Genomic DNA, 15322 nt, shown 5'->3' with positions numbered 1-15322 from the left:
CAGCCAAATATCTTAAAGGGAGTATTCTTGGTTTGTTGGCAAAAGGAGACATGTGGGAGTGACAAAGCAGCAGGCACCAGGACACTTTCTTATTCACAAGAAGCCAGAATTCTCCACAATTCAGGTTTACTTTAAGATCAGAATAGAGCTACTAACTGAACTGCCTGATTTCCTTTAAACTATATACAATATCCTGATTAAAATCAATTCATAGTTGAAGACTCAGTCTTGCTAGGTCCATGGTGGCGAACCTCTCTGGCACGCGAAGCCATTTTAGAGGGCATGCAGAAAGATGGGAGGATGGGTGAAGAAGAGGAATAGGCGTGTGTCTGTTCCTCTTCAACACCCACTCACCCCCAGGCCTTTAGCTGTCTTTGGGGAAGTCCCTCCTGTCCCCGAGCCCCAGTGCAGTGAAGGCAGAAGTCCCACCCTTCAGAAGTCCCATCTCCCCAGAAGTTCCACCCTTTGGTGCCGGAACACCTTTGAGTTTGGGCACCTGGCCTCTAAAAAGTTTGCCATCACTGTGCTATGTTATGGCCAGTGCACAGTATCAAGGGAGTAGCAATACAGAAGATAACAGTACATTTAATAGTTATGCAGAAATCAAAGTCTGAGTGGGTAAATTTCTCTTACTCCTGTAGGACAAACTAAACAAGCCAAAATGCCCTCTTCTATATAACTATTTAAAGTAATTCAAACTATTAAGCTATTATTAACCCTATTTATACCCCATCATTTCCCAAATTGGGACTCAAACTAGATTACAAATTGAAATAATTACAATATAATTAAAAACATTTAAAATGTGATCAATGAAATAGAACTAAATACTTGACAATATTGAAAAAATACTTAAAAATGATAAAAGGAGTTAGAATACAGCAAATCTACCTCTTAAACTCCATTTACAGAAAGTTCACTCTCTAGCAAGTGCTGCTATTTCAACAGGTTGCCAAGTTGGAAAATTTCTTCCACTCAGCTTATTGATCACAGATATGGCCTACACCTGTGGATAGGAGAAGAAGCCGAAAACAGATACGCAAAACAGACAAAGAAAGGAGGAAGTCTATACAGTTGACCCTCCACATTTGCAGCTTCGACTTTTGTGGATTTGATTATTTAATGTTTTGATATGTTATCTCTAGGAATCGCTAGGTCCTCAAGTGTAACTCTGCCAGAGGTTGACCACAGAGTTGTGCTCTGTCACTCACACCACTCAATCTCCCTTCTCTACTACTCCCTTCCTTACTAAACATGTTGCTCTTACCATGCACCTTGCCCTTGCTTCTTGCTCTCTGCTGTTGGCATCTCTCCCTCCCCTCCTTCTCCCTCCCTCACCTCACTTCATGTTCTTAATGAGGTTTTTGCAGCTGGGGGGGGGGGGGGGGGGGAGAAAACTGTAAATACACAGCATGTGTGAAAAAAATATGCACCATTTTGCTGATATTGGCAGAGATCCTGCATTGCATTTGTAACTACATAAGAAACCGATCTTAAACTCCAGGGAGCCACTCCAAGTAATGGAGACAGGGTGCAGTTGAGTGGGGCACTTCTAGATGAACAGCCAGCCCCCTTCCAGCATCTCCTCACTGCACTGCGGCTCAGGGGCAGGAGGGAGCTAGCCATGTCATCCTGAAGTACCCAATTTGACCATGTTGCAGACCTTCATCACTCAAAATGGCTCCCTGGAGTTTAAGGTGGGTTTCAGGGGAACATTTATGATGGTGACACTAGTGCCATAATAATAAATATGTAGCTTATCTGAATACACAGCTGTTATGGAACCATAGCTTTAGGTGACAAATACATAACTGCAATACAAGATGCCAGCAAAAGAAACTTAAGTATATTATCCTACCATGCAGTGTAAGTACTTACACCTGTCAAAATACAGCAGTGTAATTTTTTAAAATGAAAACAGAAATCTGGAGAATCTTCTAAGCAACTTCAAAAACAAAACAAAGCTCATCTTGTGAAACAGACAAAAGTGTCATTTCCAGCCAAGAAGAGAGGGGTAATGTTTATACATAAGTTTTTGCCAGTTGCCAGGGGTAAGGCTTTATGTGATTAGATACTGTATTATGAACAGACATTATTCATTACTAGTAGAGCATTCACACTACACTTTAGAAAAGCTCAGTTCAATATTTTTTCTTTGAATGCTATCCTAACAAAATCCTTTGAACAGTTATATAAGATTTTAAAGATGATGGTGATGATGAATTTTTAGCTCCAGGTATTAAGAACATATGGCTCTTCAGATGTTGGACTTTAACTTCCAACAAGCCTACCCTGTACAGTCAATGGTAAGGGATGATGGGAGCTGCGAACAGCATCTAGAAGAAAACATTTTGCTTTAAAGTACTGTGTAGAAGGTGCTTCACAATACAGTTTCCTATACAGCAGATAAATATTATTATGCACATTTTGCAGATGCAGAGCAGAGACTTTCATAAAACAATATTTTTTTTGGTCAGGAAAGATGTAAGATTCAATCTGGGCTTCCTTAAATCACAGCACAACATTTTGAAGCAACAACAGGGGTAGGGAAAATTATCCCTATGGATTGCATCTAACCTCAAATGTTCTTTTTGAGACCCCTGGGAAAGATCCATTCTGCTCAAAAAGGGGGGGGATCATGCTTATTGAACTTGATTAATGGAGATCTAGGCAGGGAGTGGTGGCTAAAAATCAGGATTTTAAGGTCTCCTGAATATTATGATTTTTTTTGGGGGGGGGGGGGCTTGGAAGCTTCTTAAGATTGCAATCTGAACATTAAAAAGCTCAGCTTATTTTTGAAGCAATTAGCAGGATGCTCAGCCACCCTTCATTTCTGTCTTAAGAATGAAGGATCCCAGATAGGACAGCTTGTTGATCTTGCTTCTGTAGGCCTGAGTGAAGCCAAAACACCCCTTTTTCTAGCACTTGAGACATGTTTTGACTGGAGAAGTTGTACTCTGACCTGGTTGTGTAGATTTATTTTTTCCTGCAATATAATCCTTTGGAGAGGTGGGCTAAGAAGATAGTTTAGTGATAAAAGCAGCAGTATGAATGAAAAGGTACCAGATCCTATCTGATTTTGAAGGCTACGCAGGAATAGTACTTGGATGGGAGATGACCAACAAATACCAGATGCTGTAGGCTATATTTCAAAGGAAGGAATTAGCAAAAACACTTCTGTGTATTGCTTCCCTAAGGAAACCCCATGAAATTAATGGGGTCACCATAAGTCAACAGGCAACTTGTGGGCACAAACACACATACGTGCATGGAAAGGCATTGTGCACTGTTATGCTATTGAACAGTAGCGAAGCACACAGGTTTCAGACAAGCTGAAAGCCTAACTGAACTGAACTGTTTCAGACTAGTTCTGGAGCTTCCTATGATAATGTGGGCTTCCCTTTGAAATTACCAGAACATCTAAAAACAAAATAAATAACTCCTTAGAACAGTTTTAACACTACAGATAGTTAAAACAGCTTTTGCGAATCAGGTTTTGGTGGCCATAAAACAGTTCTAGGTCACACTTTCCCCAGTCCTAATAGACTGATTTTTTGGGCGTCTCTCAGAATCTCTCATCCAGCCTAGCCAATGACCATCAGTGTTGCCAATCACCCTTGAAGGAAACCCCCCTGAAAATCCCCGAAATGCCTCCAAATTCCCTGGAGATCTGGATCAGGGGAGGGACATCTGAGTCAAGGGACCCCAAAGCACTATGGGAAGGCAAATGGGGGAGGGGACTTCTGGGTCAGACATTTTGGGGGAGGACTTCCTGGTTGGCCATGGGGGGGGGGGGAGGGGCTTTTGGGCCATTGGGGGGGGGGGCGGGAAGTGAAACAATTCCTTATAAACGGAAAGGCTTTTAATTCCCCAACCGAAAGTTTTAATTTCCCGGAAATTCCCCACAAATTTTTGATACCCGAAAATTCCCCGGAAAGGCTTTTTATTACCCAGAAATTGGGGAATTCCCAGGAAAATGGCAACACTGATGATCATACTGAATGGAGGATGGTGGGAAATGCAGTCCAAAAGCAGCTTTCCCAATGTCTGGGTGAAGGGAGTATGTTTCACTTCCATATAATATGCCTAAAGTTTAGTTGCTCCCCACGGAAGACATTTTGCCATTTAAGGTGGAACAGAAACATCTCCCACCACCAGCCCTCCCACACGCAAATCAAAATGTGTCATATCAAAGACCAATATATCGTTTTTGCACCTGAGGTTTTAAAAAATGCACAAGCACCCTTTCCTCTCCTTTGTAGCAGACACTTAATGAGTCGCATAATCAGCAAAATTCTGCCGTCATGACACTCAAGATCAGACAACTCCCTTAGCCTAATGGCCCTGCTTACAATGCTGCTCTTTTACATTGCTATATATCTCTTGTTCCCAGCAGGGACGTAGCCAAGGGGGGGATCTTGGGGTCCAGACCCCCACTTCCATTAGAAAAATGAATGGTGTGTGCTGCTGCGCCTCTGCACCCAAGCCCCATTATAATGGTGGCACTTAGTCTGGACCCCCCCTTCCTAAAATCCTGTCTACGTCCCTGTTCCCAGGGCAAGTTTTTCCCTTCATACATAAAACAAAACAAAATAAACTGGCATCATATTACTTTTGCCTTGTTAAGATATTGTCTTAACAGAGAAAGAGGAGGAAGAAGAGGATGAATTTATCAGATGAATATGTACTCACCAGTGCTGCTTCCTCTACAGTTGCCATTATTAGAATCCATAGGGAAATCTGGCATGAATGGTTAAATATGTAAAGAAGTGTTAGTATTTTTAATAATGGATTATGTAACACAGCCATATTAAAATGCTTAAATTTTAATTCATTAAATATTAGAGAATAACTAAAACTACATTATTGGGGGAAAGGAGGGTGACGTAAAGGCATGGCAATTTTATAGCCACTGTCTTTGATAGCACAGTGGGCACAGTATTAAAATGCAGAAGCAATTCTACATTTTTTTTAAAAAAATTGTCTACCTTAGAAAAATCAGAATTTCAAACAGTTAATTTATTAAGTTACGGTTCCTAGAACTCTCTATCCATTGTGGCTGCTGTCCATTCTGGCTGGGAGACTGTGGGAATTATAGTGTAAAAAGTAAATATTCCAAGATCTGTATTTACAGCACCAGCTGATCATATTTTTTTTTCATATTGAGTCCCCTAAAAGGTAGAGTAGGTGGTAAATAGGGCCAAAGCTAACAGTCAACCCACATCTCTGGCATCACTTTCTCTCCCTCCCTCTTTCTCCATACCTATTGGGCTGCTGGAGAAATGGTATAAGCTTTGTGGATGTGTGAAGCTCACCCACATAGCCACTCAACAGATATGGGTGGGAATCATACAGCCTTCCAGATGCTGTTAGATTGCAGCTCCCAGCATTCCTCATCACTGGCAAAGATGGTTAGGGATGATGGGAGTAGACTCCAACAACACAACTGGAGGGCCTTACAATTCTCACCTCTTGTAATAGATAAAGAATTGTGCAAATGAAGGCTTACATGTATACAAGCAAACCTCATTCAAGTAGTCCATGCTCCACCCTTTTGGCAAGAAATGAATTCTTTTTGTGTAGGAACTACCACATGTGAGCTCTTGCTCTTAGTAACAACAACAAAAACTCATGTAACAGTACAAAAGGACAAGGGCTGTTATCTAACTTCCATTTATCTGAATATTTACTCAATTAACTGTAAATACATTTTCATAAACAAAACCCCAATGTAGGGGCCTTTTGTGAGACAGTGAAATGCTATATAAGATAATGTTGATGGTTGAATAAGCAAAATATACCACATGAGTAGAAGGAAATACCATTTTCTATTTAATTACTCATTTCATCATGAGTGGGAATGATGTGGCTCCAAGACCAATTTTTGTTATCCCTATGGCCCTCCCAGAGTCTCCCCCATCCTGAAAAAAAATGCCATCCCACTGAAAAGATTGAGGTTGAAATGAGAATTGAAAGCCTCCTGGAGCAGTGATTCCCCTTAAAAACAAAGTTCCTTGTTGTTTCTTCAAAACCCCTCAAAAAGGGGTTTTACAAAACTGAAAGTTATATCTTCCAATCACTTCCCATTTTGTGTGTGAGGGGATGAAAATTGTTGCCTGGACTCCCAGAGCTCACCTACCTTGTATGACAGTAACACACAGGAGTCAAAACAGCCTTTAAAATTGCATATATTCCTTCATTAAAATGTGGCCTCACAATAAAATGCCCACCAGTTCAAGTAAAGATTGATCAGTATACTGGTGAAATAATTAAATTTACAGTCTAAAAAATCTCAACATGCCACAAATATTCTTCTTTGAGATAGAGTGATACAAAAGGGCAGAAGATACAATTTCAAGTTCCACATTTCTTGCCAAGTATTTCTGTTCTGCTCAGGAAGTACACCCGTTGAACATATTCCAGAGTCTCAATACAGTCATTGTTTTATGGTGTTTAGGCACGTGCAATCTGTCAGAGTCACTCATATATCCTATTAAAGCCAAAGAGAATCCGGACAATGACCGTGAACCTTAGAAAAAGTTCACTTAGCAGACAGAAGGAAGTCTCTTTGCCCTGCTACACATCTTTCATGACTGAGGCTGGCATTCAAAGAAGAGTCAAATGTGTAGGAAAGAGCAATGCACACTGATGAATGCTTGTCTTTGTGCAGTACACCTTTTCACTGAATTTGTTGCACAGGCTGGCCAGGTTCCTACTACCAAAGAGGCAGAGATATATCTTCAATACTAGGAGCTTCTAGAGCAGGGGTTTCCAACCTTTTGACTCGTAGAGCTCTTATTTCTATGGTGGAGCCCCTAGGAGGCCTACCCCATGTCTTACAAGTTAATGGTGTTTAGGAGTATAGAGAAGTATATATCCTTATTCTTTGATTTCATATAGTTTTTATTTTTTTCATTTTCCTGGAGCAGCCATGGACCACTTGGGAAGTGCACACGAAGCCCTAAGGGCTCCTGGGAGCACAGGTTGGGAACCCCTGTTCTAGAGAATAAATGAATGCCCTTCAACCTTTGACAACTGCTATCAGTTGTAGCAGAAAGCTGTGTGTTGGGATGGGTGCTGTATTTTTCATTTGCTTTTGCTTTGTGTTTTCATATTTTTAAAGGTTTCACTCATTTTCTGTATTAGTACTATTTATCAACTATGACCTGAAACAGATGGGCCAAAAGGACCATGGTGGGACTGGTGTGGCACCGTTCGCACCGGGGCCACAGCTACCGCACATGCCCAGCCCCAGTCTGGTCATTGCCACAGTCCTGAACCAGCCTGCCAAAAAGACAGGGCATTGGCACGGTTTCCGGCTGCATTTGGGGCATGCATCATCTAAACACTATGCTCAGAACATGGCCGGAAAGTGCATCATTTGGCCTGTCTGTTTTGGGCCACTGTCAGAAAATGCAAAAAGACACTATCTGAAGCCAAAAAGAAAGAGAAGTCTCAATGGATGAAAATGAAACTTTTTAGGTAGTTAAGGACAGATGAGAAGCAAAAGTAAAAGGGAACAGAAATAAGATCAGAACCCTGAAAACAACTGTTCAGTAGCTTGTGTGCAGTGACAACTACTATAGTAATCAATGTGGAGAAACACAAGATGACAATGAAAAAGGTAGAAAAGGAAGCTTCTTACACAAGAAAGAAATCAAAGGGACATTAAAACAAAAGTGTGGATGTTCTACAACCAGCAGGGAAACACGCTGCATCATCAAAATAAATACAAAGGTGATTTAGGAGTTGTCTGCAGAGGCCAAAAGGCCTATGTTCCCCCTGGCTTCATACCATCTTATTAAGATGATGCAGGCCAAAACCCAAGAGGCAGGATTGAGCCTGATCCTGCCAGACCATATGAAGATTCGGTGGATCCTTTCCAATCCTGGAGTAAACAGCCATTATCCTGGGGTAATTTGGCTCTGGTTTGCCAGAGAGTTGCTGGAAACCCCATGCAAATCCCAGTTGATCCAACAGCCCTTAGATGCATACCATGTCACGCTATCACTCTCACTCAGAAGCCCCCCGTTGCTGCCTCTGAGGGAGAAATGGAATATCTGGCCATGTGGGTGCAGCTTGGCACCCCATTTCTGCATCAGATGTGGCCATGGGGGGCTTCTGACTAAGAGCAATGGCATGGCAAGGTAAGGAGCACGAGCTGGTGGCAGGTCCCAAGTTGGTGTGGAGACAGTGTGTAAACATCTGCTCATTCCTGCGCTGACCTAGGGACCAACTCAGATAAGCACCAGGGCCAGGACAGCACAGGCTCACTGATTTATTCAAGGGAGAACCATTCGAAGATAAACCCACAATTTTAGAATGTGAATGGGAAATAACTCAACTGAGACTGTCATACTTTGGCATTATCATAAGAAGAACTCACTAGAAAAGACAATACTGCTTGGTATCCGTTCTGGTAGTCAAGGGTTCCTGTCTCAGCCCAGGATTTCCTCTGCCCCATCCCAGATTCGCCCCTTTTCACTTGCTGCCCCTCACTCCTGGAACCTTCTTCCCCCACAAGCAAGAGCCATCACTTCTTTAACCAGCTTCAAAACGGAGTTGAAAACCATCCTGTTCAGAGAAGCCTTCCCAGGCATTGCATAATTGTCGCTTGCTATTGATGTTCTTTTGTTGCCTGTTTATCAAATCATTTCCTGTATTGCTATGTATTGTATATGTATTATCCTACTTGAAAGTATGTATTTTCCCTGGATGAAGATTAACCTTCCATTTTGAAGCTAAGCCCTCCCTCCAGTCCATCTGCCTTGGTCCAGGCCTCGGAGGTAGAGAGGAACTGCTGGACCTCTTACCCTTTCCTCCACCACTCCCTTCTCCTTCTGTGTCCTGTCTTTTTAGATTGTAAGCCCGAGGGCAGGGAACCGTCTAACTAAAAAGATTGCATGTACAGCGCTGTGTAAATTTACAGCGCTTCATAAATAAAGGTTAATAATAATAATAATAAATGAGGAAGACCACATTCCAGAAGGAGAGACACATTTAAGGAAGCTGTGACCCTGAGTCTATAAGACCTGAGCAGGATTGTTAATGGTGGGGTGACTTGGAGGTGTCTCATTCATAAGGCTACCTTATTTTTTTATTTATTTTATTTATTTGTATCCCACTCTTTTTCCAGGATTGGGACTCGGAGTGGCTTCACAGCATTAAAAAACAGTACAATTAAAAACATTTTTTTAAAAACCTACATTAAAAAGAAACTTTATGTCGAAGATGATTTGACAGCAGTTAACAACAAAACTACCTTATTATGAGAGCCAGCACAGTGTAGTGCTTTTAAGTGTTGAGATCAGAGCACTTCCACACAAAACAATTGTAACATTATGAATCCATTATCATTGCAAAAGCTGTATCTTGTGCAATCCTGGGATTTGCAGTTTGGTGAGGTACTAGAGGAGTTCTTTGGCTGAGAATTCTACATAAACTTCCTAAACTTCAAATCCCAAGGATTTCAATGTAAGGAAACGTGGTAATTAAAGTGGAATAATAGTGTTTATAATTATGTATTGTGAATGACCCTAGAACTCTGGGAGAACAGGTTAAAGTCTCTGCTCAGCCATGCAATCCCCACTGGATGACCTTAGGCATGTCACTATCAGCCTCAGAGGAAGGCAGTGGTAAATTTCCTCTGAAGAAATCTTGTGTAGAAAATTCTATGTGTTGGCAAAAGCCAGAATTGACTTAAAGGTACAGAAAAACAATTTTATTACATGTAGGCCACCTTGAATTCAAGACATCAGAGAAAGATAAGACAGAAACTGAGCCCTGAGTCTTTTGGGAGCATTTGTTAGGTCAAGGTTGTAGGTTTTGATGACCTTGTGCCCGTTAGGTTAAGGCTGATAGTTTGGGCTGAGTGTGTATGTGTGACTGTGTGTTTGCTAGCAGTCTGTTGCTCAAGAGCATGTGGACAAGCTGGAGCATGTCCAGAGGAAGGTGACCAAAATGGCGCAAAGTCTGGAAACCATGCCTTATGAGGAGCAGGTTAGGGAGCGGAGAAGAGAAGGTTCGGGGTTGACATGATAGGCATGTTTAAATGTTTGAAGGGATGTCATATTGAAGAGGGAGCAAGCTTGTTTTCTGCAGCTCCGTGTTCTAGAGACTAGAATGTGGAGCAATGGATTCCAGCTACAGGAGAAGTGATTCCACTTAAACATTAAGAAGAACCTCCTGACGGTAAGAGCTGTTCAGCAGTGGAACACTCTGCCTTTAAGAGTGGTGGAGGCTCCTACTGTGGAGGTTATCAGGGGATGGATAGCCATCTGTTCGGAGTGCTTTGATTATGCCTTTCTCCATGGAAAGGGGTTGGACTGGATGGTCCTTGTGGTTTCTTCCAACTCTATGATTCTATGAACTTTAATAAATAAAATCTTCAATGTCATGAAGGGGCAGTAAATTTCATTATGATGGTCTGTGGAATTTGAGGATTGTAAACCAAAAATCACTCTTCTAAACCCTGTTCCACTATCATTACAGGCAATCATTCTAGGAGGTTGCAGGAGATGAGTTGGCAAGTTGAGGCAACTCCTTTCTTCCCATCCCTTTTTCCTTTTGTGATATATCTGTTTACAATGCTAATTTGCAGGTTTTTTATTTTGCAAATAAACTGCTCTAAAGGTTTTCTTGACTGAGAAGCAATGCTATCAAAAAATTAACTTTAAAAACAAATATGTATAGAGCCCACTAAATTACACTAGTACTAAGTGAGCTCTAAATTAGTTAACCACTAAACTACATTAGCATGAAATGAATCTCAACATTGTAATGCTCTCCGCATCTTATTTTCTTTATTTCAGTAATGGTTCTTAGAAAGTTTTTCCAAACACCTTTTTATGGTCTGGGTCACCACTTCCTGAATCCAGCCACAAGCACCATCTGCACACATGGGAGCCTGGGTCAACTGAGGACCTGTCCTATTATTTATTAGGTTGTTCTTTGTGCTTGGATGCTGGAACTAAATGCTGATTTCCTGTGCTGGGAGATGAACACATATATCTCTGTTACAACTGTGGTGGGTATCCTACTTCTACCCCCCACATTAAGAGACAAAAGACACAGCCATCACCAGATATGATTTACCCTGATTATTGCCAAAAATAGACTGTAGACAGAGACTGAGCCTGTCTACAGACAAAGACAGTGTAGACAGGCTTTGGAATTCCAACAATATCTGTGGTTTGTGCATACCCATGGAGGAATCTAACTAGGTTTCCTTAGCCAATGGAATGTACCTGCCCTCAAAATGGGGATGGAGGAATTTCCAGTGACTTCCTCCTCCCAAGACCTCTTCAACATTCCCCACACACCTCTGTCCTATACTCCAGAGCAGCTTTAGGGGACATAAGGCAGCTTTGTGGTGAAAAGAGAATTTCTGAAAATTGCATCCATCATCTTTTGCAAAATTGCACTTTTAAAAAAACTTGCACTAGTTGAATGAAACCAGTTCCAGCTCTACTGTTACACAAAAGGAACATACTCTACTTGTAATATTTATATGGGTTCTTGTTAGTACCTGCAGTAATGCATTTTGCTTGTTCTTCCAAAGTCACTAAAGCAAACATTTATTTCTTTACCTAGACAGCTATTTAGTGAAGCTTGCCAAGGGGGAGACTAACTCTTCAAATTATTATGCATATCATGCTAATCCCTTATTTTCTGCCAAAGTACTGTTAGGGGAGGAATATAAATGAGGGCACTGGCTGTCCAATTAAAATTCTCTTCCCCCCCCCCGAAATTTTCCTTCACTCCCCAAATTTCTAGCATTGCAGTTTTCTCTAGCTATTTGTTTGTTGTTCATCTATTCATATCCTGCCGTATGAGATCCAGCATGGCGTAGTGGTGGACAACGATGCTGGAGACCAGGGTTTGATTGCCCGCTCAGCCATGAAACTCAGTGGGTGATCTTCAACACGTGACATGCTCTCAGCCTCAGGGGAAGGCAATGGCAAACCTCCTCTGAACAAATCTTGCCAAGAAAATCTTGTAATAGGTTTGCCTTAGGCTCACCATAAGTCGTAAACAATTTGAAGGCGCACAACAACAACAACAAATTCCACCTTATATCTAAAGATTTCAGCAAGGATTAAGCATAAAACTTCCATTGAGTATTTAGACATAGAGTTTTGGCATGCAAAGACAAGGGGCAAGCAAAATTACCAAGGGAATATAAACACAGCAAATATTGAAAGCTCTAGTTCTGTGAACAATTTTCATTTTCTCGCCTTCTACAATACAGTGGTACCTCGGGATACGAATTACCCAGCTTACGAATTTTTCGGGATACGAAAAAATCCCATAGGGATTTATTGTTTCGGGTTATGAACGTTTTTTCGGGTTACGAAAAAACGCCGGCACTGTTTAAATGGAGCCGCGCGCGGCTTTTTTCCCCATTAGCGCCTATGGCAATTCGGGTTACGAAGGTTTTTCGGGTTACGAAATTAGCCGCGGAACGAATTAATTTCGTAACCCGAGGCACCACTGTACTAGAAATTTGGAGAGTGAACAAAAATGTAATTGGAGGGCCAAATTATTATTATTTAGAGGTGTACTGATCTGATTTCTCCCATAGCTACACTACTGATTTACTGTTCCATAAACAAGTCTGTTTTACATTCCTCTCTAGTTCAGCCACAAGGAAAACATGAGGCTCTATTTTCATTTTAACCAGAGGTGGGGACAGTACAGATCTTGGGTGACACGCAGGCCCCCAGCCGACCCCAAACCTCTGGAGGACAAAAATCCAAAACACCCTGCCATAAAAATTCCCTTCTTGTTCTTTCCATCTTTTTTCTATTTCCCTGTTCAGCACTCAAGGACGATAATACCTCTTCACCCTGAACTTTCCTGCCTGCTTCAGAAACAAAAAAAACAGCAAAGCCAAAAGCTTCTCTGCTTCTCCACTCACTGGTAACACCAGCAATACTGTTTTGTTCTTCCCTGCTCATCCTGCTGGACCACCTAAATAAATAAACCTAAGATTCTTGGCTTCCCTGCTCATTGTGAGTGACACAGCTGCTTCAGCCCATCCATCCCTTTCTACCTTGTCTGCCTCCAAAAACAAAACAAAACAGCTGCAACAGAAAAGATTCTTCACATTCTGCTTATTGCCACGGCTTGGCACTCCCTGCAAATGCAAGGAAAAGGAGGCCCAAGAAAGAGAAGAAGTCAGGGGAAGCAAAAAAGAAGTGGTGAATGAGTGCCCTCCACAAACCTGCAGCAGCCTCCACCTGCCCATGGCAGCTCCTCCTTCTCTGTTTCTTTCTACACTTCTTCCATTCTCCTTCACTGCCTGTTCCTCTTCACCTCCTTTCTATGTAGGTGGCTCCCCACACACCAAGAGGAAGATGCGAGGGAACTAATACAAGTAAGTGTGCTCAGCCTCAGGATGTTAGGGCCAAACTGCACCTCATGTTCTGATAGGGATGCTCCTCGAACACTAACAAAAATTATGCAAATTGATCTTGTAGCACCTGAGCCTGAGTGAAAGATGTTCCATAAGCTTTCATAGACTAGATTCCATTCTATGGAATCCTGGGATTTGTTGTTTGTTGTGGCACTAGAGTTCTCTGTCAGAGAAGACTAAAGATCTTAGAAAGCTACAAATCCCAGAATTCTATAGTACTGAGACATGGCAGTTAAAGTGATGTCAAACTGCATTAATTCTTCAGTAAGCTTTGGCCTACTTCCTCAGATGCACCAAAATTAAATTGTGAGGTATATTCCTCTAATTGCAGCATTTTTTAAACACCATCCTGACCCAGCAATTTTTAGGCCGCTTTTTAGGTTTCAGTTGTCTTTTTGGAAGGGGAAGTTACTTTGTTTGCTTCAAAACCCCTTTCTCCTCTCTTCTCTCCTCCTTTTTGCTTGTTTGGTTTTTTGTTTCAAGACACAGTTTCCTTGCAAGTAGAAGCAGCCACCAAAAGCTCAATTTTTTACTCAGAAATAGGCCACTTGTATGTACAGTTGTACCTCTGAATGGGAGTTCACGGTTTTGAATTTCTGCAGCGGATGGGAAGCCAGGAGGGACAAAATAGCATGTACACCCATGGCATGTGCGTGACCATTAAAAACAATGGGGCTCCAATATTTGCAGTTTTCCCAATGTGCGGAGGAGGTCCCCCATGAATCGGAAGGGATGACTGTACTTGGCAATTGTAGAAGGTCTTGAGAGAAAGACTAAGACAAACAGGAGAAACAGAGAAAAAAGAGACTATAATATTATTTGAAAAATTAATTCTCTGTTCAATTAAAAACAAGAACATTGCAGACCCTGAGCATTTGACCAACTGGAAAAGTACCCTCTATGGACTATTGACAGTACAGTATTTAATTTTGTTCAAACCAAAAACTGCAATTTGTTTTTATCAATGGTTTATTTAAAAAAAAAAAAGGCGCCACACAAGATTACACACCATGGTTTGAAGTGGGCTTCTTCAGACAAACTATAATTTCCAAATAATCCCCTTTTTCCAGTTCAGACTATACTAGAAGTTGTGTAAACTGGAAATGGAAGCAAATCCTTCCCAATCATCTACACATTAAAGAAGAAAAAGAGAAGAAAAGGGAAGCATAAACCTAGAAAATATCCATGTAACAATAAACTGTGGTTTAGCATTACATACCAAACCTCTGCACCCCTTTTTTTAGTGTTTTAACTTGAGAGCATGCACACACAAACAGAGACTCTGTTGAGGATCTTTTTGTACCTCACTAAGACCCGGTACATACCTCCCTGTCAGGACGGGCTGGAGCCGTCCGGTTTTCTCCCGGAGGAACGCCGCAGAAGCCAAACTGTGCGACATCCCTCCGCCCCAAAAAGAACCCGGAAAACCATTGGCACACTCCTGACGTAAGCAACGTACAGCGACATCTGTACAGTGTGCATCGCTTACGTCATCATGGCAGTGCCCCTGTGGATGGGACGCCAGCATGATGCCGCTGCCATCACATGTTAGGGTTCCAGAACGTGCAGATGCTGCACACTCTGGAACCCTAGTATCAGCAGCAGCACACCGCTTTTGACCCATCTGTCCCAGACCTAAATCACTCTTGTGGTATAAATGTATCTCTAGTGCGCTTCCCAATCTCTGGTTTATCCTTTGGGTTTGGTACATTCAGTGCATGATGTCAAAGGATAATGATGGGTTAAGGATACGGTTAAGGGTGTGTCTATGGTATAGAAATAATGTAGTCTGACACTACTTTAACTGTCATGGCTCCATTCTACAGAATCTTGGGATTTGTAGTTTTGTAAGGCACCAGCACTTTTGGCAGAGAAAGCAAAAAAGCTTGTAAAACTACAAACCTC

General features: G+C 41.8%; 1 protein-coding gene across 1 annotated transcript in view; it reads right to left on the bottom strand.

Moving 5' to 3' along the window:
- The window catches only part of FRZB (frizzled related protein), a 42677-nt gene that overhangs the window by 11010 nt on the left and 16345 nt on the right, over positions 1–15322 (bottom strand). Inside the window, exon 3 of the mRNA XM_042458336.1 lies at positions 4693–4740. Within this exon, the coding sequence (XP_042314270.1) occupies positions 4693–4740 (48 nt within the window). The remainder of the gene's footprint in view (positions 1–4692; positions 4741–15322) is intronic.

The sequence above is a fragment of the Sceloporus undulatus genome, chromosome 1 (genome assembly GCF_019175285.1).
Source record: "Sceloporus undulatus isolate JIND9_A2432 ecotype Alabama chromosome 1, SceUnd_v1.1, whole genome shotgun sequence".
NCBI classification, from domain to species: domain Eukaryota; kingdom Metazoa; phylum Chordata; class Lepidosauria; order Squamata; family Phrynosomatidae; genus Sceloporus; species Sceloporus undulatus.
The sequence above is the reverse complement of the archived record's forward strand: the minus strand, read 5'-3'. Positions and strand labels throughout refer to the sequence as shown.